This window comes from Pristis pectinata, chromosome X (assembly GCF_009764475.1).
Source record: "Pristis pectinata isolate sPriPec2 chromosome X, sPriPec2.1.pri, whole genome shotgun sequence".
Lineage (NCBI taxonomy): Eukaryota > Metazoa > Chordata > Chondrichthyes > Rhinopristiformes > Pristidae > Pristis > Pristis pectinata.
In genome coordinates, this window is record NC_067450.1 from 9,789,423 (window position 1) to 9,812,214 (window position 22,792).

General features: G+C 41.6%; 1 protein-coding gene across 1 annotated transcript in view; it reads right to left on the bottom strand.

Moving 5' to 3' along the window:
* The window catches only part of LOC127566856 (vitamin D3 receptor-like), a 113,573-nt gene that overhangs the window by 22,361 nt on the left and 68,420 nt on the right, over positions 1 to 22,792 (bottom strand). The window contains exons 5-7 of the mRNA XM_052009344.1: positions 21,264 to 21,448; positions 16,974 to 17,109; positions 11,201 to 11,372 (exon numbers count right to left, since the gene is read on the bottom strand). Coding sequence (XP_051865304.1) covers positions 11,201 to 11,372; positions 16,974 to 17,109; positions 21,264 to 21,448 — 493 coding nt within the window. The remainder of the gene's footprint in view (positions 1 to 11,200; positions 11,373 to 16,973; positions 17,110 to 21,263; positions 21,449 to 22,792) is intronic.

Below are 22,792 nucleotides of genomic sequence, written 5' to 3' on the forward strand. Positions count from 1 at the left end.
TGTGTGTTTCGATGTACACGTGACTAATAAAGATCTCTCTCTCTCTCTCTCTCTCTCTCTCTCTCTCTCTCTCTCTCTCTCTCATTATTTATAAAGTATAGTAATTCCTTGATTTATGAATGTTTGGTTTAGAATTTTTTTTATGACTCTTTGGGGTTTGGGTCTTCGATTTACAAAGTTATTTTTTGTTATAATGAATAGCATGCCATTCTCCGCCAATAGGAATACACTGTACCAAAATACACATAATGCATTTGCCCAGCCTTCTTTTATGAAATTTTGCTTAACAAAATGTTTTCCAGGAACTCATCCCTTTTGTAAATTGAGGAACAGCTGTACTCTGTTCTAGTAACTTTAAATCCTAAGTGGATGATCTTATATTTGCCTACATTGCCACAGTTTTGTTCCAATATTTCATTGTAATTTAATGTTTTTGTCTTCACCGGTTACAATGCCATCTATATCTGTATCATTAGCAAACCTTAGGTACATGACTTTCTATTCCAGTGAGATAGGGCCCCAACACATCCTTCTTGCACCACTTGTCACATCCATTATCCGAACTCAGCCAATTTCTTAGTTGTCACTAATCTGCCTGCAATTCCATTTTAACCGAAACTAACAGCCTTGTTGAGGGACTTAATTACATGGCTCTGAAAATCCATAGAAATAACAACCATTGACATTCTTCCACCTACTGGTTTGGTCATCCATTACAACAATTTCCTCCAGTTCAAAGTGTTTACACTTTACAAATCTATGCTGTTTTTTTTCTAATCAATTGAAAATTTTCAAGGCACAGTCACTCTATCCTTAAATCAAGATTCCAGTAATTTCCTGACAACAGAAGTTAGGCTAATGAGTCTATAAATCCCCGTTTCCTTCTCCCACCTTTCTTAAATGGTATAGTGGCATGCATAATTTTCGAATCAAAATTGTGAGACCTTTGGAAAATTATAGTTCGAGCATGTGTAGTGTTCTCACTTCCTTCCTTTAAAATCCTGGGACAGAAACCATCTGGTCTGGAGATTTTTCATCACTGTTATTTTGCTGACTTTAATTTTGGCAAGTGCCTCTATCTGAATCAATATTAGTTTTCTTGGGTTGGCCAGGATGCTATCCTTTCCTCTACAGTAAATATTGATATAAAATAATCATTTTAATTTATCTACTACTTTCTAGTTTTCATTTACAACATCATCATTATCTTTTTAAGGAGTCCGCAGTGCTCCTGACCACCCTCCTTTTCTTAGTATGACTGTCACTTGCAAGTTTATAGTTCACTTTTGTAGCTCTTAATATGTTTCATCAGCTTTTGCTGTCTATTATACCTCTCTCAGTCTATAGTTTTTGCTTTTTATTTTTATGCTGTCTTTTTGTCCTTTAGTCATCCACAGCAGGTTTTGTTTTGACAACCAGAGCTCTTGCTCCTTAGAGGTATAAGCTGATTCTGTTCCATGATTTTTTTTTAAACATCTTTCACAGCTCCACAATTGTTCTATCTGTTAGCAGACTTGCCAAGTTCACTATGGACAGTATCTGTCCCATCACATTGAGGTTTATCATAGCCAAATCTGGAACCTTATTAGCTCTCAAACAGAATATTTATGGTTGTAATTAGAGAAATGTTCATAAACTATTAGTATGTCATTTAAATCTGGCCTTAACAATATTAAGTCAACATATCACTGAAAATTATCCTTTACACACTCCAGTAATTTACTACTTTTCAAGCCAGTCTGTTTATCCTAATCATTATTAAAGTTAAAAAAAACTCTATTAACCCAACTTATTTTTCCTAATTTATGCATTCTGCCACTTTATAACTGCTAACAGAAAGTCTTTGCCAACCCCTTATAGGTCTTAAATTCTTTTTTATTTCTTAATTCTACCCATAAAGTCTGTACTCCCCATGTTCCTCTCATTACGTACCCCCCTGTCAATGACACAATTTCATCATACTCCCACCCACTCCTTGAACGGGGTGCCACAGGGATAGATGCTGGGGCCACAGCTGTTCATAATCTGTATCAATGATCGTTTGAGGGGATTAAGTGTAATATATTTATTTCTTGATGATATAAAACATTGGCAATGTGGGTTGTGAGGAGGATGCAGAGAGACTTTGGGGGATATGGACAGGTTAGGTGAATGAGCAGAGAGACGGCAGATGGAATATAATGTGGAAAATATCATCCACTTCGACAGAAAAAAATAGAAAGGCAGAGTATTTTTAAATGGTGTGACATTGAAAGCTGTTGGTGTTCAGAGGGACCCAGATGTCCTTGTCACAGAATCAATAAAAGTTAATATGCAGGTTTATCAAACAATTAGGAAGGCTAACAGTATGCAAGAGGGTTTCCACACAGAGTGGAGATGCATGTTCCAATTATATAGAGACCTGGTAAGACTGCATCTGGAGTATTGTGGAATGGTCTGGTCTTCCTACCCAAGAGGGAATGCAGTGAAAGTTCACTAGGTTGGTGCCTGGGATGGGGGATAATCCTACAAGGAGAGGTGAAGCAGACTGGGCCATTACTCTCTCGAGTTTACAAGAATGAGAGGTGATCTCATTGAAATGGGGCTTTACAGGGCAGATACAGAGATGATGTTTCCTCTGGGCTGAAGTTTCTAGAACCAGGGATCCCACTTTCAAAATAAGGGGTCAGTCATTCAGGACTGAGATGAAAAATTTCTTCACCCAGAGGGTGGCGAATCTGTGCAATTCTCTTCCCAAGAGGCTGTGGAGGTTCAGTCACGGAGTATAATAAAGATTGATAAGAGTTTTAGATAGTAAGGGAATTAAGGGATAAGGGGTTAGTGCAGAAAAGTGGTGCTGAGGTAAAAGGTCGGCTCTGATCTTACTGAATGATTGAGCAGTCACAAAGGGCTGAACAGCCTATTCTACTTCTATTTGTCCCCCATTTTCCCTCTCTTGTCTGTAGAAGAGATGGCTACAGCCTGAAATAAAAATAGAAATGTTGGAAATACTCTGCAGGTCAGGCAAAATCTGTGGAAAGGTGAACAGTGTTAATGTTTCAGGGTGATGACCTTTCATCAGAACTCGTACATCTAGCTTTTTCTGGTTTTAATTTTGATTTGCAGTATTTTGCTTTCAAATACTGCCTGACACTTGCCACTTTTGATTATACTCTGTCAATGGTTTCCTCCCACATTCCAAAGACGTACGGGTTAGGAAGTTGTGGGCATGCTATGTTGGCGGCGGAAGCATGGCGACACTCGCGGGCTGCCCCCAGAACACTCTACGCAAAAGATGCATTTCACTGTGCGTTTCGATGTACGCGTGACTAATAAAGATATCTTATAAATGAATGATGCCTAGAAATTTGATCATGTTGCATGGTAACTTTCAGCACAACACACCTGAAAGTCAATTTCTTTCCAGCTTGGAACATGATTATGATGGTTTCTTGATTGATCATGCCACTCTGGACACTTCTCGCCATGAATCCTGCTTGTACTGATACCACATTCTCTGTGTAGGATGTGCTTGTAATCACATTATTCTCCATCCTTTGAATTAAGCACTGCCTTGAGAATTGGACACATAGTTCTGAAGTACACCTGTATCTGGGCACTCTCAGTACAGCAAGGTTTTTCACTGCTGTTTGCTCTGTGACAGTGTGACTTGATGGAGGCACCTCTGCTCTCCTTCAGACACCCCCCGCCCTTCCGAACACCTACCTTCTCCCACATGGTACTGACACGACACACCAAACTCTCAACACCTTTATCCACTGGTCTCCTAATCCCCAGGCCGCAATCACTCCACACCCAGGCAATCTCATAACCCAATCCTTGATTGCAAATTCTTGACTCAAGGACAACCCCAAAACCACCCTTCCTCCCAACGGCCACCCTCCCCCACCTCCAAATCAATGACTTCCCCTCCCAACTCACCAATCTCTCTCCCCACTTGATTCCCCAGCCTCTCCATCACCAGAAGTCGTTCCCCTCACCATTTCAACTGCTGATCATCGGCCACATTAGAACCAATCAAAGACAGCTGACACTCACTTTGAAACCCTTCTGATCCCTAACCTCTGCCACTCCCGGCCCCTCTCCCCCTATAGGTCCTGGACACAGCTCCAGTTCAGGATTTATATTTATGCTCGCTGGCCAATGGTTTCCTGCTTTTTGTCTCCTTCCCTTCTCGAACAAGAGCATCATGTTTATGGTTTTCCAATCCACCGGTACCCTCCTGGACCTCAGAGAGTTTTGAAAAACACAACCGAAGGTCCTACCATCTCTCCAGCCACTTCCTTTAAATCCCTTGGCTGCAGGCAATTGTGTCCTGGCAACTTGCCTGCCTTTAGTTCCTGTTAGTTTTTCCAATGCTTTGTCCTTCGTGACAGGGATTGTTACATGTTCTTCCCTCTGATTTGAAACTGTTATCTTCAGGATATCTGCAATGTCCTCCACTGTGAAGTCTGATGCAAACTACTGGTTTAAATTATCTGCCACTTCCTTGTCTCCATTTTTAATTCCCCCGTCTCACCCCCCAGGACTCCCACACTTACCTCAGCTCCCCTCTTCCTTTCCATATATCCAGAGAAGCTCTTGCTGTGTGTTTTGATATTACTTGTCAGTTTCCTCTCATTATCAATTTTCTCCTCCCTTAGTAGCTTCTTAGTCTCTTGCTGCTGGTTCCTGAAAAATTCCCAGTCTTCTGGTCCACCACTAGCTTTTGCCACTTTGTATGCTCTAGTTTTTCTCTCTTTACAATATTTTTATTAAAACCATGAAAAAAATACAGAGTACATGCATCAAAAAAGAGAGTAAAAATACTACGAAATACGTTGTGTTAAATCATACTTCAGATCACAATACTCTAAATTAATAATCATATATAATATTTAATAAAGGGAAAAAATTGGAATATTTTATTATAAAAAATAATCTACTCCCACTACCAAAAACCGAAGCTGTTTGATGGGAAAAACAAGGAAAAACCCTTAAAAACATAACAGTATCAGCCAATATCTGCGTTTTAGTCACCAAATCAGAGATTTTGAAAATAATTCAAAAAAGGTCCCCACAAGATTTGCAGATGTCAATTTCTGAGGAAACTTGGAATGAAATTTTCAAGTTGGTTAATACTTCGTCATTATGCGCTCATCACTCTCTCCTTCAATTTAAAGTGGTCCATAGAGCTCACTTGTCTAAAGATAAACTATCCCGTTTTTATTCCGATATATCTCCTTACTGTGACAAATGTAATAATGGAGTGGCTTCCTTAATTCACGTGTTCTGGACGTGTCAGAGTATGCTCTAGTTTTTGATTTAATATTTTCTTTGACCTCCTTTGTTAAGCACGAAAGGTTCATCTTTCTCACTGAGACCCTCTTTCCAACTGGGATAAATTTGTAATTATGAAAAAGCTGTTTAAATACCTGCTATTGCTTATCTACTCACCTTTGCCTTAGTCTATTTTCCCAGTGAACTCAAGACAACTCTTCCTTCATACCTTTGTGAATGCCCTTTGTTAAGTTGAGGACATTGTATTTTGACTCTCTCTCTCTCTTTCTCTACCTCCCTCCCTTTCTTCCCATCACCTCTCTGCCCCTGCTCTCTTTCTCTCCCCTCTTCCTCCCTCTCTCACTTTCTTCTCCCTACCTCTTTCTCCCCCCACCTCTTTCTCCTCTATCCTTCTTCCCCTCTCTTCCCCTTCACTCCTCCCTCATTCCATCTCTCTCTTCCTCTGCCTTACGCTTTGTCATCTTCTCCCCCATGTCTCCCTTTCTCCACCTCCTCCCTCTTTCTTCTTTCTTTTTTATTCCTCCTCTCCCTTTCACTGCTCCTTGCCATCTCTGCCTCTTTGCTCCTCCTCACAGTCCTCTTCCCCTCTCTCCCCTTCTCTCCTGCCTCTCCTTCCTCTCTCATTCTTCCTCCACTCTCCTCCTCTCCCCTCCCCCTCCCATCTTTTTCCTTTAGACTCTATACTGTCCCTCTTTCTCCCCCTCTCTCCTGTTTTCCTCTCTCTCCCTTCATTTCTTTCTCTCTCCCTCTCTTCTCCACTTTTCCTTCCTCAAACTCTTTCTCTCTCTTTCGACACCCTTTCACAAGCTGGCCACTTGCAATATTAACCCCCCGATGATTCATCTGGCAAGGTGCTCAAATCATTACAATGACTATGCAGCATATAGTTGGCATTGGTATTGGTTTATTATTGTCACTTGTACCGAGGTACAGTGAAAATCTTGTCTTGCATACCGATCGTACAGATCAATTCATTACACAGTGCAGTTACACTGAGTCAGTACGGAGTGCATTGATGTAGTACAGGTAAAAACAATAACAGTACAGAGTAAAGTGTCAAGTACAGAGTAAAGTGCCATGTGTCTGCCCTCAGTGGTAATCAGATTTACCCCCCTTAGACTCATCTCAAGTTTTAAACACACCTTGGAGTTAAAGTAATCCCTTTGGAGTTAGAGTAATCCACAAATAATTCAAGTTTGGCTTTGTGTCTCGTTTTCTAACTTCTTTAAATGACCTGCATTTTGTACATAAAAGCAGTAATTTAACTTCAGTACTCCACTGGATGTAAAGTGCTTTGGGACGTCACCACTTAAGTGCAAGTCTTTAATTAAGCTCTAGAGGAAGCCTTAAAAAATTGATTCCTGAAATCCATTCAATGGAAGGGAATTGTGGCTCAGTAGTAATCTAGATGTGTGGGCTAATGATTCTGGGACATCATTTCAAACCAGGGCAGATTGAGGAATTTCAATTCAGTTAATTAAATAATCTGGAATTAAATATAAGGAGTTGTACTCTCAGTCATGGTAGCTATGAAATGAATAGGTTGTGATAAAAACCTATCTGGGTCACTGATATCCATCAAGGAAGGAAGTCTGCCATCTTTACGCAGTCTGGCCTATAAATTATTCCAAACCACAGTAACATGACTGACTCTTAATTGCCCTCTGAAAACTGCTGCAATAAAAGAGAACAAAATAAAACCAGACAGGTCATTCGAAATTGGACATGGTAATGTTGCTCACATGTCAGTCAACTTTGCAAAGTCCTTCTTGCAAACATTTGGGGACTGGTGTCTAAATTGGGAGAGCTGTTCCACAGATTAGTCAGACAACAGCCCGATGTAGTTATATTCACAGAATAATTACAGCCAATCCTCTGTAACAATCTCTACATACATCCTGTCCCAACAGCAGGACAGACCCACCAGAGGTGGCAGCACAGTGGTGTACAAGGCGGCCCTGGGAGTTAGGCAAGGAAACCTCCTCCTGATTACCACCTACTGTCCTCCCTCAGTTAATGAATCAGTGCTCCTTCACATTGAATAACACTTGGAAGCACTGAGAATACCCATGAATGGCATGGTAGCAGCACCATTGACTGAGCTGACTGAGACCTGAAGGACACAGCAGGTCAGAGGCTGGGTATCTGAGTGAGTGACTTGCATTCTGATGCCCTAAGGCCTTCCCACCATCTACATGGCATAAGCCTGGAGTATGATGGAACACTCTCCACTTATCTCAATAAGTACAAATCCAACAATTCTTAAGAAGCTGAACACCATATAGGACAAAGCAGTCTACTTGATTGGCACCCCATCCACCACCTTAAACATTCACTCCCTCTATCACCAGTGCACAGAGGCTCCTGTGCGTAGCATCTACAGAATAAAGCACAATGCATTTCCTCTTGTAGGCTCCTCCGTCAACAGCTTGTAAATCTGTGACCTCTATCACCAAGAAGGACATGGGTTTCAGGTGTATGGGAACATCACCACTGATGGTCTTCCTCCAAGTAGCACACCATCCTGACTTGGAAATGTCTCACCATTCCTTCAGCCTCACTGAGGCTAAATCCTGGAATCCAGCACTGTGGGAGTCAGATGGGCTGCAGCAGTTCAAGGTGGTGGTTCACCACTAACTTCTCAAGGACAATTTGGAAAAGGTGATGAATGCCTTGTCAGGAACACCCACATCCCAAAAAACTAAACTTAAAAATCCCCTGCCTCAAGCCTTTAACTATTCACATTTATTGTGAATGGTATTAACTTGCATTAAGCAACAATATACCCCACACATTCCCAGAAGGATGAAATACAACCTCCTAATTAACTCATGGGCCTCCACAAAGCACTGGATATTCTTGCCATATCAACTATAGAAATCCTTTCAAGAGCCACTTGTATCATTACAATTCTACCAATAGTTTTCTGCCTCTTTATGTGGACAGCAGCTCAGGAACATAAAAGTAGTAGTGCCTCAAACAGAATCCATTTCACCAACCTCTGAAGGGGAGCTACAAGATGAGTTTGTGAATTCCTGTCACAATTCATCTCGCCTAGATCAGCTAATAGGAATTTGACATGAATATCGCCTATGTATATTGGCTCGCCATTAGCTAAAAGATGCCACAGGGAATCAACTTCTGGTTCATTAAAGCCTTTCAGCTGCAGAGCACATTCAATCAACTTTTCAAGCATCCATCTCAATGCATCTGTTTAATATCAACTTGGTATAGCACACTCACTGGACCCCCGAAAGGGCCTCACCATTTTATTGAAATTTGTCAGACTTTGACACTAACCCAAGGAAATTTCTGATGCCAAAAAAAATAACAACTAACTTTATCCAATGGAAAAATGATTTAAAATCTTTTTTTTTGTAATAGCCTGCTCTCATATAGGAACCCAACCTGTGCCTCGGAGTGTTGGATGGGCTCATTGGTTGCTTGACCTGTCTACTGATCTTATCACTGCCCAATTTCTACTACATGATTAATTGCTCTAATGCTGAGTTCCACCAGGGATCCAGGAGAAATGATGCTGGCTCCCAACACCACTGTACTGTAACTTGCCCCACATTCTTCCTCAGTTAGCTTGCAAATGATGTGCATTGCACATTGAACATTGGAGAGTGATTTTTTCTTGTGTACAACACTTTCAAATACTGACATAAATCAAACTTACAGGGCTATCCAAGAGTATGGCTCAACTCAACAATAACTAAAGAAAAACCACCAATCAAATTGTTCAAGAAAAAGTGCACTTCAAATCTGAAAGTGTAATGATATTATAATCATGTGTCTTCTGGTTTTCAGTGTTTCTGTTTTGTTTCAAGACTTCCTTTTAAGGTTTCATTAATAAAATTGACAATAAATGCCAGTGACACCCATACCCCCTGTATTTAGACTATTGCTTGGATTTCTGTTATCTCTCACCTCTTGGCAACCATGGATGTTTTATGTGGTATGTCAAACTCCTCCCTATTATTGGTTGCTAAATTCACACAGTTCATTTGTAGTTTAACAGTTTGCTGTCACTATCCCTTAAGATATCCACATAAGAATCTGAGTACCTGATGATGTCTGATGAAAGGTTGTCAACCCAAAACATTAGCTCCAAAGATGTTGCCTGATTTGCTGAGCATTTCTAGCACTTCTTGTTGCATGCAGTTGTGTTATATTTCTCTTTTTCAAACTAAGATTATATTAGGATCACTGATAAATAAATACTCATTATTAACTATCTGGGCTCATTACCAAATTTAGTATGGCCTGTTCTGAAATATAATCATGCAGAAAACCATCTTAAATGTACAAAAGAAATTTATCTGACTTGAGTTACTCTGTTTTCCCAATCTGTATGAAAATTAAACTCTCTTGTAAAAACAGTTCTCTTTTAATACAAACCTCTCTGATATCTAAAACATAGTAGACAAAATTAGGATGAATTAGCAGGGTGACAGCGAATTGGCATGCAAACCAGCATGGGGCAAACAAAAATACTGAATACAGTAAGCTTCAGTTTATGTTCATAATCTGTGGCTTGTATTGGTCTCAAAATGTGTGGTTCGTGTTAAAAAATTGGCCCAATATAGGACTTCTGAGAGGGGAGGAAGAATATGACCTAGAAATTGCTTCACACCATTTTTTTGGCATCAAAATGGTGTTGTGGGTCACTCCAATGCTATTTGTAAGAGGTCACATAGAGAGCAAGATCATGAATTGTGAAGTTCACAGAACAGCATGGTCAGGTTTCCTATCATAACACTGCACTGATACAGACATTGGCTGATTCATTCTGGTGTTCCCTATTGATGTGTTGCAAGTTCTTGCAGTTCCCAGCATGCAGACCAGCAGGTGTGATCTTTGCACACAGTACAAACTACACTCTTCCAGCTACAGGGGAGTGTTGCTACTGAATGGATGGGAGGTGGGTGTGAGAGTGCTTCTGGGGGTGGGGGGGGGGGCAGTCAAAGAACCTGGACAGGCTGGTGAAAAACACAGCACATAGAAGGCATGTTGTTTGTGCATGGAGGTCATGGAGAATCTACAGGGATAAAGCCAGGTCTTCCTGGCAGGAAGTTGCCAGGAAGGTCTCTATGAGGATGAGTACAGTCTCTGAACACCTTCACTTTGGGGAAGGCTGCTATGCAGGCAAATACCCGTGCCCTCTCTACCTGCTCCTGCAGCTGGAGAGAAAGTAGATGAAATCTCCTTTCCTTGAGTGTGGTGTTTGGGGGACCTCCCTAATGCAGCAAACTGTGAGATGTGGCAGAGATCAGCTGCAGCAGGACCCTGAAATGGTCCTGAAGCGAGGAAGCTGAGAGTGACTGTGACCCTAACCTGCTTGGACAAAGTAGTCAAGGACTATATGTGAGGTTGTAGGAGGCTACAAATCTCAAAGAGCGTTGGCCCTTTAAATAAATTTCAGAGTAAACAGTTAGTGAAACATGGTTGCTTAATGAGTAAGTAAGAACTATCATTATTTAGAGCAATGTGGCTGAAAATTTCACTGTGGAGATATTTTGCATGTTGCACTATTTTTGATGTCATGGGGGGGGGTGGGTGGGGATAGGGGGTGGAGGTGGGGAAGTTTACACCAGAAAACAAAATGCTAGGGAGAATGATAATCCCATTACAAAATGAGATTTCCCAGTGGGTACCCAGATATCTGTAAATGAGTACAAATTTGCTCTAAACCAAGTTAATCCCATTTTCAATAATATAGCATTGATTGTTATGGCCTGCAGAAACTAATTTCTACCTTGTGTTTTGTTACTAGTTTTCCTGGGTTGAAGGTAAACAACAAGCATTCTTAACTAGACATTGGATATAGTTAGCTTCCCTCGATTCCTTCACTTCAGGTCCTACATTCACAGGTAAAGCAGTAATCACACAGAACTTCCTAGAATAAAACAAATACCTGAATCCAGGGATAGCCTTTGCAAAGCCGATGACCTTCTGTATGCTGTAACTGACAAGGTCAGCCAGATGAGGCAGCATGGCGAAATCTGGAACCTCCTTGGAAATTCCACAATCATCGTGGTGCATCCCAAAGATGTTGGAGAAATGTGACTTTGTTATCTGAGACATTTCTGTGTAGATTAGAAGGTAAAGTACAATATGATCAGCATCCTTGCAAATCCACTGCAACACCCTGATATCCATTTGAAATGACAATTAACAGCCCAAACCCACTGCGTCCACCATAGTGACATTGCAAAACTTGTCAACATGTTATTTGTACATAGATAACTTCAGAGAAATAAAGAAAATATTGTATTCATCTTCACCTTTCAATTATTCTAAACATAAGCGTGTTCTTGTGAATTAAAATGCATAAGTGGTAGAAATTAATTATGTTTCTACTACATGAGCATAGGAGAACTTAGTGTGTTGTCTGAATTGTCCAAAGCCATTTTTTTTGTTTCTACCACAAACTCCATTCCCTGACCACCATTTCTGCAAGTGTCTGAATCTGAGCCATACAAGCTTGGTGTTGTGTTTGACCCCTGAGTTCAACTCCAACCACCTCATCCAATCCCTCGCCAACACTGCCCCATACTGCTCCTGTAACATCCTCTGACTCTGGTCCTGCTGCAGGTCCTCTGCTGCAGAAACCCAGCACTTGTAACTTCTGGACTTGATTATCCAGGGACATGTGCAAGGGGTTGGAGTGGGTAGTAAACAAGGGCACACTCTTCTTCTCCCAATAATCATCCAAAAGTAATGTACAATGTGTGGTTGTGGACACATGCACACATCTTCACCCCAAAATATTAAGGAGTTAAATGTCCCTCCAAAAGTTGGCAAATTTAAATTCTGTGCACACTCCTCTGACTCTCCTAGTGCATTCCTGGCTACTTCTTATCTTTTATCCTTGATAAATCTGTGTTTATTCAATCCGTGCTGTACTTCAACTCACATCAAGTATTATTTATACATCAGCCCTGTGCTTGTTGATCTACAGTGGACCCTGCTTTGACAAAGCCTCATTTTTAAATTTGTCACCTTTGCTTTCAAATCCACCCTTGACAGCATTCCTATTCTTCAGCCTCTTCCAGATCCATAATTAATTCACCTGCACTCCTTCAATTCTGGCATCTGGTGCAGCTCCTATTTTGAGTGCTCCACCACTGCCTGGGCCCTAAACTCTGGAATTCCTTCCCTAAACCTGTCCACCTCTCTGCCTTTTTACTCTTTTAATGTGCTTCTTCAACCTTGTCTTGTCATGCTGGGCTTCATTAAGGGTGGGGATTTTCTTGAAGCCTATTCTGCCCATCAGCTGCTTAATTGCCACCACTTTTCATAACTGGATTGGGCAGGCTTGCATAGATTTGGTCTGATCTGTTGGGTGTGGGGTCTCTTAGCTTTGTCTATTGCACGTTGCTTTAACTGTTTGGCACATATGTAGTCATATGCATCAGCTTTACAGTTTATCATTTTTAGATACACCTGGTGCTGGTCCCTGCATGTTCTTCTGCACTCATTGACCCCTTGCTTGATAGTAATGGTAGAGTGAGGTATATACCAGGCCACGAAATTACAGATAGTGGTGGTGTATATTTCTGCTGCTGATGCTTGTCCACAGAACCTCATGGATGCCCTGTTTTGAGCTGTCAGATCTGTTCTGAGTCTATTTCCAGTATCTAGTTTTTTGCTCCAATTACCATTCTGAGTCTATCCCATTTAGCATGATGTAAGTGTCTTTGGTGCAAAGCAGGGACTTTAGCCCTACAATGACTGGTCACTTCTACCAATGCTGTTATGGATACATTGGTGAGGATGAGAAGTAGGTTTATCTGTAGTATTGATTTACTCATTATTTGCCATGGACCCAATCGGGCAGCTGTGTCCAACAGGATTTAGGAAGTTCAATCAGTGGTGGTGCTCCAAGGCCATGCTTGGTGTGAATATTGAAGTCTCCCACCCAGAGTACACTTTGTGTTCTTCTTTCAAATGTTGTTCAACATGGAGGAGCACTGATTCATCAGCTGAGGGAGGAGACAGTAGGTGATAATCAGGAGGAGATTTCCTTGGTCATGTTTGACCTGATGGTTTGAGACTTCAAGAAGCCTGATATACAAATAGACCCCTGTACAGGAAAACCTTATTTTTTAAATTCAGGATAGCCAATGAGTATGTACTATGAAATGCCCATGTTAAGCTGCAGGTTAACACAGCTGTAGTGGGCAATTGGTGACAGGAAGAGAGTGGATGTGGGATCTATGCCCAAAAGGAGTGCTGAATTGCAGAAAGACAGCAGCAAGCAGAAACAAATACATACAAAGTTGCTTGGCAAATCAAAAGCAGGAAGAAAAAGTTCAACGATCAAGCCGCAAGTCTTTATATATTATCAGGTGACGTAGAAGGCCATTCAGCCCATTGAGTCTTTGCCGGTTTTCAGACCAATCCCCCACATATTTTCCATGTTAAATATTCACTCTCACGTTCCCATTAACTCTCCCCAGATCCTCCCCCCTCTCACCCACACACTTGGGGCAATTTATGTTGGCCAATTAACCTACCGACCTGCACGTCTTTGGGATGTGGGAGGAAACCCACACAGTCACAGGGAGAACGTGCAAACTCCACACAGACAGCACCTAAGGTCAGGATTGAACCTGGGTGTCTGGAGCTGTGAGGCAGCAGCTCTACCTGCTGAGCCACTGTGCTGCCCAGTGAGGGAATGAAGAAGCGCAACACGTCAATTGACTTGGGGGCCACCCAGTCACTATTTTATGCAGATACTCAGTGAATAAGTAGCTGCACTGCAGATCATCATATGGAATTCATCATGGTAGCCCATTGTAGCTTAATAATTTTAAATGGGCCTTCTGGCATGGCTTCATGCTTGAAAAACAGCTTCAGTGCAGTTGAACAGAATGCACTTGTGCCGGAATACATAATCCTTGAATGTTGCGGGCACGGGGATTCCCCCAAGTGTAAAAATATGCTCACAGGTGTGAAATCTTTGAGATTTAATGCATTTGTTTTCCTCTTTCTTAACATCCTCTTTGGGGTTTCAATCACACAGATTCATCAATCTATTTTGAAGTAGATTACTCAAATGAATGGAGCTTTGCTTACTTTTTTTTAAAAATTGCAAACCTTCTCATACCAATCATTAAAAAAATAGGAGTAGGTCATTTGGCCCCTTGCACCTACTTTGCCATTTAAAAAGATATTTTACTTCAATGACACTTTCCTGCATTAACCCCATTTCCTTGATACCCAAAAATCTGTCAATCTATGTCAGAGAGTCACACAGCATGGAAACAGACCCTTTGACCTACTGAGTCCATGCCAACCCTCAAGCACTTGCTATATCTTGAATATACTCAGTGACTGATCTTCCACAGACTTCCTGGGTAGAGAATTCCAAAGATTTGTCACTGTCTGTGTGAAGAAATTTCTTCTCATCTCAATCCTGAATGGCCAACCCCTCATCTTAATTACTGCTGATTACTCCCCAATCAGTCTACTCTCAATCAACAGCAAAATGGTGGAAGCTGTAATCGATGGCGTTATCAATCGGCACTTAACCACCAATAACTTGCTTGCCGATACCCAGTTCCAGTTTGAGTTTTGCAAGGACCACTTGGCTTCAGACCTCATCACAGCCTTGAAATCCAGAGGTGAGGTAAGAGTGACTGCCCTTGACATCAAGGCAACGTTTGATAGCCCTGGTAAATCTGAAGTTAATGGACATCAAAAGTGCAAATACTCAGTGGGTGAAGTCATTTCTACACGGGGAAGGTGGTTGTGGTTGTTGGAGGTCAATCATCCCAGCCCCAGGACATTATTACAGGAGTTCCTCAGGGCAGTGTCCTGGGCCCAACCATCTTCAGCTGCTTCATCATTGTCCTTCCACCGTGAGATCAGAAGTGGGGATGTTCACTGATAATTACACAACATTAGTTTTATTCAAAACTTCTCAATAAATGAAACAGCCCGTGCCTGGATGCAGCAAAATCTAGAAAACATTCAGGCAAGGGCTGATAAGTGGCAAGTAACATTTGTGCTGCAAAAGTGCCAGGCAATGACTGCCTCCACCAAGAGAGTCTATCCGACTGTGCTTGACATTCAATGGCATTCATTATCATCACTGATTCCCTGGGGGAGTGGCCCCAATGACTAGGAATTTAATTTGATCCGTTACGTAAATTCTGTGCCTCCAAGTGCAGTTCAGAGGCTGGGTATCCTGTGGTAAGTAATTCATCTGCTGACTCCCCCAAAACTTTCCACTATCTACAAGGCATAAGTCAGGAGCATGAGATGGAATACTCTCCACTTGCTGGATGACTGCTGTTCCAACAACTCTCAGGAAGCTTGACACTATCCAAAACAAAGCAGCCTGCTCAATTGGCACCCCATCTACCACCCCAAACATTCATTCCCTCCAATATTGGCACATCCACAAAATGCACTGCAGTTTCTCATCCAGGCTATTCTGACAGCACTTTGCAAACACAACCCCTACCACCAAGAATGATAAGAACAGCAGGCCAATGAAAACAACACTACCTGCAGGTTCCCCTCCCAATCATACACCATCCTGACTTGGAAATATATTGCCAATCCTTCACTGTCACTGGGTCTAATTTCTAGAACTCCCTCCTCAACAGCACTGAGGAAGTACCTTCACCAGATGGACTGCAGTGTTCAGACGGTGGTTCATCACCACCTTACCAAGGGCAATAAGGGATGGGCAATAAATGGGAAACACCCAGATTCCCCCTCAAAAAAACATATCAATTAAAAAAGCCCCTCTTTCCTTCACAGCAGCCACAGTGTTTGTTCCTGATGTCTGGTTACCATGTGAAGTGTGCCATTCTGCAAAGCAGTGTTGACAGTTGGGCTGAATTGTGTGTGATCCCCCCAGCACACAAGCAGGTCCTGTTTAAGCACATGGTTCTAGTTATAAACCATCATAATGCTGTTTCAAGTGTCTTTCAGTGTTTATTTGCAGTATTTTACAGGAAACCAGAATGATTTAGTACACCAAAAATAGGTGAAATCCAATGTCCAGGCACAATTGTCTTTTCTCTTGAGAAGATTGAGGTCTTCTACAAGATTATGAAGTGGCTTCATAGGGTAGATGTAGAGATGTTTCCAGTAGTATATTTCAGAGGGACAAGTACACTTAAGAGGGAAGTCAGGAGGGCAAAGAGAGGACATGAGATAGTTTTGGCAGATAAGGTAAAGGAAAATCCCAAGAGATTCTACGTATATTAAAAGGGTAACACTAGGGGAAGAATAGGTCCCCTTAAGGATCAATGTGGTCAATGTGGAGCCACAGGATATGGGCGAGGTGTTAAATGAATATTTCTCATCTGCATTTACTGTGGAGAAGATCATGGAAACCAAGGAATTAAAGGAAAGGGATAGTAACGGATTGGAACATATCCACATTACAACAGAGGAGGTGCTGGCAGTCTTGAGGCAAACATCTTTCCCCACGTTCTAGTTAGAATGTGGAACTCACTACCACAAAGTGTAGTTAGACAAATAGCGTTTAAGGGGAAGTTAGATAATTTGTGTGGGAGAAGGCATTTGAAGTACATACTGATAGAGTGAAATTAGGAAATGCGTGCGAGAGTCCTGTGAAGCATAAACATGGGTATGGAGGCATTGGGTTAAGTGATCTTTTTCTGTGCTGCAAATTATTATTGTACTTTGGAAATATAACATACCCATGGATAGGCTGCAACCATCTGAAGATGATGAGTTAAAGGAACTAAAAGAATCTGCAGAGCAGAGATCCTGCGGTGACTCAATAGAAAAGGACTGTCCAGAAGCTTCCATTGCAGATGAACCCCGTACTGGTGGCTGTAAAAAAAACAAGGGACAATACAACTTAAGTCATCCATGGTATGTGTGCAGGGGAAAGAAGAAGAAAAGGGCTGTTGGAGAATGAGACTGCTTCTTCATTTGCCTGCCATACAGAATAAAAGATGAATAAATTGGCATTTATCTCACACTTTTCATGCTCTCAAGGCTCTTTAAGTCACTTCACAATTGGCAAGATGACAGTAGCTATGTTTGTAGGCACTAAGATCCCAAGAAACATGAGAGAGGTATGTAATGTATTTGGTTGTGGTGCTTCAGGGATGAATACAGGAAGAGTAGTGCCATAGGAGCTGTGTTCACCATACAGGCAGGCAGAGCCTCAGTTTGATGTCTCCACTGAAAAACAGCAGCCTAGAAATTCGATCACGTCGTCACGCAACCTTTTTGTGCACTGTGTTGTGCAATAGAATTTTAATGATTGCTTGATTGCTAAATGTAATCAAGTACTTGATGTGCTAGTAATGCACTCCTGGAATGTTGTTCTGGGTCCTCTATGCTATGATATGCATAAGCACAGAGGTTCCTGGACACAAGCAGTGATGTCAAATGGGACACAAACTTGTACTGACATCACTTGCATGAAATTGCGCTGTGCAGTTTGGACCCACTAACAGTGTGGGCCACACACACTGAAGCAGATCTAAACCAGAGGGCTGTGACCTACTTCAGTGCTATTTAAAAGGGACTGTTAGGGAGCCCAAGGTGTCTCATTATCTTATTCGGTAGGTGCTCTTTAAGTGTTCTTACTCGGTGGTTGCTTCCACCACCAAATCTCTGTCCACTTCACCACAGCTTTGCTGCGCTACCTTCAAATCCAATTGTCTTCTCTCAACCACCACTGATCATCTTCTCAACCAACACACCACACTCTCGACCATCCACCTGATCATATTTCCTTCCTCAGTTAATTCCCTGATAAATCCCGATTCTATCCTCCTTCCCATTATCTCTCTGACTGATCTACCCTGATAGTCATCCCACAACCGTAATCTGCTCCCAAGCTCAATTTTACCACAAGCTACATTCTTCACAACAGATGGAATATCCAGAGGGAAGAGCTTGGTACAAGGTTAGGTATGCAAGGCCTGTTTTTTTGGAAATAATAACTTGGGCTTCATGTCTAATAGAACATTGGAGCTTGGGGGCCAAACATTAAACAAGCATTATTGCCTCCATAGGTACATTACAATTTTTTGAATAACATCAAATAATGTAACGCTCCCAAGAATATTGGCCAGAAATTCAATTATATAATGCTGTGACTGAAAATTGAGTTTTCTTATCGCAAAGGAACTTAAGCCCCGTTGTTCTCCGGGAGTTGGTATGCTTGGGACCACCATGTTTCATCCTTCAGGCCACAGCTCCGCATTGTACCAACCCCACTCACCACTGACCAAGGTCATCCATGTGCTGCAAACCCTACCCCACTGAGGCCCAGACCCTGATCCTCCTGACCAGCACCATCTCCCACAAGGCCTCTTCTATCCTCCCAAAATCACAAAACCCCTCCAATCCTTGCAATCTCAGGGCACCCAATGGAGGCCTCAATCTCCAATTCTGCCCAGCCCCACCACCACTACCACCCTGGCTACTTATCTGATTGCTGCACCTGACTCCTGACCTCGATCCTTGCCCCTATCCCTCTGATTCTCAGCCTCTGCTCCATAATCCTCACTCCCCCTCACACCATCCTTGGTTGCTTGCTCCAGTGATGACCAATGTTTAACCTTAAATCTGTTTTAATCAAAAATATCACTGTCATAACACACATCAGTGCACGGACTCTAGGCAGTGTGCAGAAACCTAGAGTTCTTGTACCTAAAACAGAATACATTCCATGTTAAAAGTAATATCCCTTGAAGAAGGAAATATATGAAGGACAATATAACATTACTGATGTGAACATCCAGGGGAAAATTTCCACTTTGTGCTCTGTCTTCAACAAACTGGATTATAATTTCATTACATCTACCCCATTTGACACAATGCTCAAAGTAAAAATCATTGTTCATAACCAATATTACATATACAACATGAGAATAGTGTCCAGGGCCAGGGTCTTGGAGGAGGGAAGGATGCAGGCATGAGAGGGCAGGCAGTCAAGAGTTGGGTGCCTTGTAGTGGCGTATGGAGATTGGGGCCTTAACAAGGCTGGCTCCTTGATCAGCCCAGGTCAAGTGATGGATGGGTGGTGATTCAGTACTGCTGGGGATTGCCAAAGGAGAGGAGGCAAGGATTTTGACCTACATGAGCGGGACTCCAGCCCAAAGTATCATTATTAAAATCTGGTTGTTCAAGGAGTGCCCAGTAACAGGTACTCTTCAGAATTACATGTACTGATTTCCCAGGCACACTCCAAAAGAAGCATTGTATAGGGATGGCCATTTATTTTTGATGGGTATCGGAGCTGAATCACACCAATCCAGAGATTCTATTGAGCACTTTTATTTGCATATCAGCCTTGGACAACTGAAGCAAGTTCACTGGGCTAATGATCTGGAAGCACGAGTTCAAATCCCACCAATTGTGGAATTTAAATTCAGTTAATTAAATAACCCTGGGATTAAAAAGCCAGAATCAGTAATGGTAACCATGAAATGACTGGATTGCAGTAAAAACCCGTCTCGTTCATGAAGCTCCTTCAAGGAAGGAAACATGCCATCCTTACCTGGTCTGGACCACGCATCTCTGTGATTATTTCCCCTCTGAAATGGCCAACCAAGCCACTTAGTTTCAGAGGAATTTGGGATGAGCAATAAATGATAGACCTTGAGGAGGAGCAAACACATCCCAAAAATGAAAGAAAAAGGCCAGCTTTATTTTGGGTTTGCATCACAGTTAAATTTATTGTGGATTTGTGTCCAAATCTTAATTTGTCAGTCATCAGCCCGAGGACAACTAGCCCTACCCAGCACAATGCCAAAACGGTACCCAGTCAGGTAAGTTCCTTACATACCTTTCATCATGACTTCACTGCCTACCCTGCCCCTCAGAGCACATTGCTTTACATCAATCCCTCTTCCATGTGTCTCACAGCAAATGGCTCCAATGCCTACCCTGCCTCTCCTACATTCCCTTGCAGAACAGGGGTCTAATAGTTACTCTCCCCGTCACACAGCTCCTGTGCCTTTCCTGCACCCTGTCCCCCACAGCAAAGATGCTTCTTCCCACTGTCTCACCCCATTCTGACAAGAGCATGGCCCGATCCTGCACCTCAACCCCCAGCTAAAAATTGGTCTCACACCAGACAATTTGGCTTATTTTTAAGCTCGAAATTGTACAACACCCACACATGTGCACTTAATTTTGTGGTTGCAGGGAATTGGGGAGGCAATTTCTGAAACTGTCATTGGCATCTGCTGTAACGTGCAGCTTTTTTGATGCACTTGAATTTCTGGGCCATCATTTTCTCCATGACAACATGTCAACTGTACTTCAGTGGCTGGAAAATGTCTTGGGACATCCGGAAGTCATGTAAGATGCTTATACCTGCATGTTTTAAACAGAAAAATACTTTTTTTTAAATTTACTTCATTTTTATTTTGAAAATATGAATTTTTCCAGTGTAAGTGAACGAGCTGTTATCAAGTCTGATGACTTGTGAAATCAAGAACTAGGCAGCTTCCGCCAACTTGGTTTCTCCTCAGCATTAACTTACCCGCACCGCCCCCCCCCCCCCACCCACCATCACCACATCCCCTCCCCCCAGCTTACTCTATGTCACATGCCATTTATTGTATAATCATTTTTAATGGGAAGGAAAAGCAAAATGCTTTACAAATATTTTTAAAGGGATACTAATCTGAGAAAATTTACATAACTTTGTGCAAATCCTATTTTCAAAAAAATTTCAAATCTTGCTTGCTCCAAACTCACTCCCCAATTCTATCATCTCCCCAACCACCTCCCCTTCATCCACCCTCAAATCCCCCCAACAACCTGGTCAGAGCACAATGCTTGAACGTGGAAATACCATACAATTCAATGATGAGTTTAAATGGACTTTGCCTTTTTTCGTAATCTTATTAGCACTAACCTTTTCAATATTTATCTGAAAATATTTTTACACTGCAAGTAATCTCAATTTTTGTGGAATTCCTTGCCTAAACCCAACTCACACAGACAATACATACTCTGAACTGGTTAAAGTCCGAATACGATGTATCATATGTTTTATGGTGTGCTTCAATCAATAAGGCAATCAGTTTTTCTTGGTCATCTGTCAACTTTGGTTTTTTAGCCTCCTTTATGGCTTCTTCTTCTTTCCGTTTTAAAATCATCTCCTTTTTCCTCTGAACTTCTTCATCTGTTAAAATGACTGAGCAGAAGAAAGGGAAACATTTAAGTAGATAAACCATCTTGAGGTCTCTGTGATCTTACAGCTATGCACTGACTTACAGATTTCAACTAGCATTATAAGGCTCAGTATATGAGGCACAAAAATTAGTCTCCTTAATCAACTCTACAACATGTCCAACATACACAAGGACAAGTTGATATGAAGGGAAATATGGAAACAAATCACCATTTGTTCCATATATCACAACAGCAGTGACCCAACCATGATACCCATTGCCAGTAAAGCACCCTGATCATGGAGATATGAATGACTAAACAAATTAATTCATCTGAAATGTATAAATATCATACAAACAGAATTTACACCAGTGCAAAACTCTTCTAACAGCCTGCATCCCAGACTGTAAAATTTGTGCCTCAAATATTTCAAGATGTCTCTTCCAAAACAAGTGTTTTATTTTGCTTGTCCCTTTCATTGCCACATTTAGGATTCTGGGTTGAGACAGACATTTCCACAACGTGATATGTAATAATAGCTTCTCATGAAGCTATATGCTGTAAAATTTTCTGGAACTGTTTTCGTTAAGTTGGTGAAATAAATGAATAGCAGAAATTCTTGCCCACAGAATTTCCTAAAAGCAGTTTTCTTCATTTTTATTTCATGTAGCAACAAATTCCATTTATGTGGCATCTTCTGCAGAACATCAACTTCTGTTTGATAATGTTTCTGTCCAGCATCTTCTACATTGTGAAAATGGTTGAAGCTGCTGGACAGAAACATTATCAAACAGAAGTTGATGTTGAGCCACTAAAGATATTAGGACAGACAACTCAAAGCTTGAGCCAAGAGAGGTCTTATGTACCATCTTAAATGAGAAGAGAGAGGAAGAGAGCTGGAGAGGTTCAGAAAGGGAATGCCAATGGCACGGATGCCAACAGTGGAAAATGGGGATGAGCGAGGGGCCAAAGTTAAAGGAAGCGTAGATATCTGAGAGTTAAAATACCAGGGAAGAATAAAGAGGCAGGAAAGGATGAGACCATGGAGGGATCAGAAAACAGGAATGTAAATTTTAAAATTGAAGTATTGCTAAACTAGGAGCCGATGTAGTTCCAACTAGCAGAGGAATGAATGGGACTTGGATGACCTTAAGGTTACAGAGAGTAGAACAAGGAGTGTATTGGAATAATTAGGTCTAGAAATAACAAAAGGCATGGGTCAGGGTTTCAGCAGGAGAAAATAAATATCACTGTTATTTAATGATGCACTGGAATAGTCAAAGCACGTCCATTTGATTGATGGGATTTCCATTGCATGAAGGATAGGTATGCTTCTTGCATGGTGAGAAAATTCTATCTGGTATAA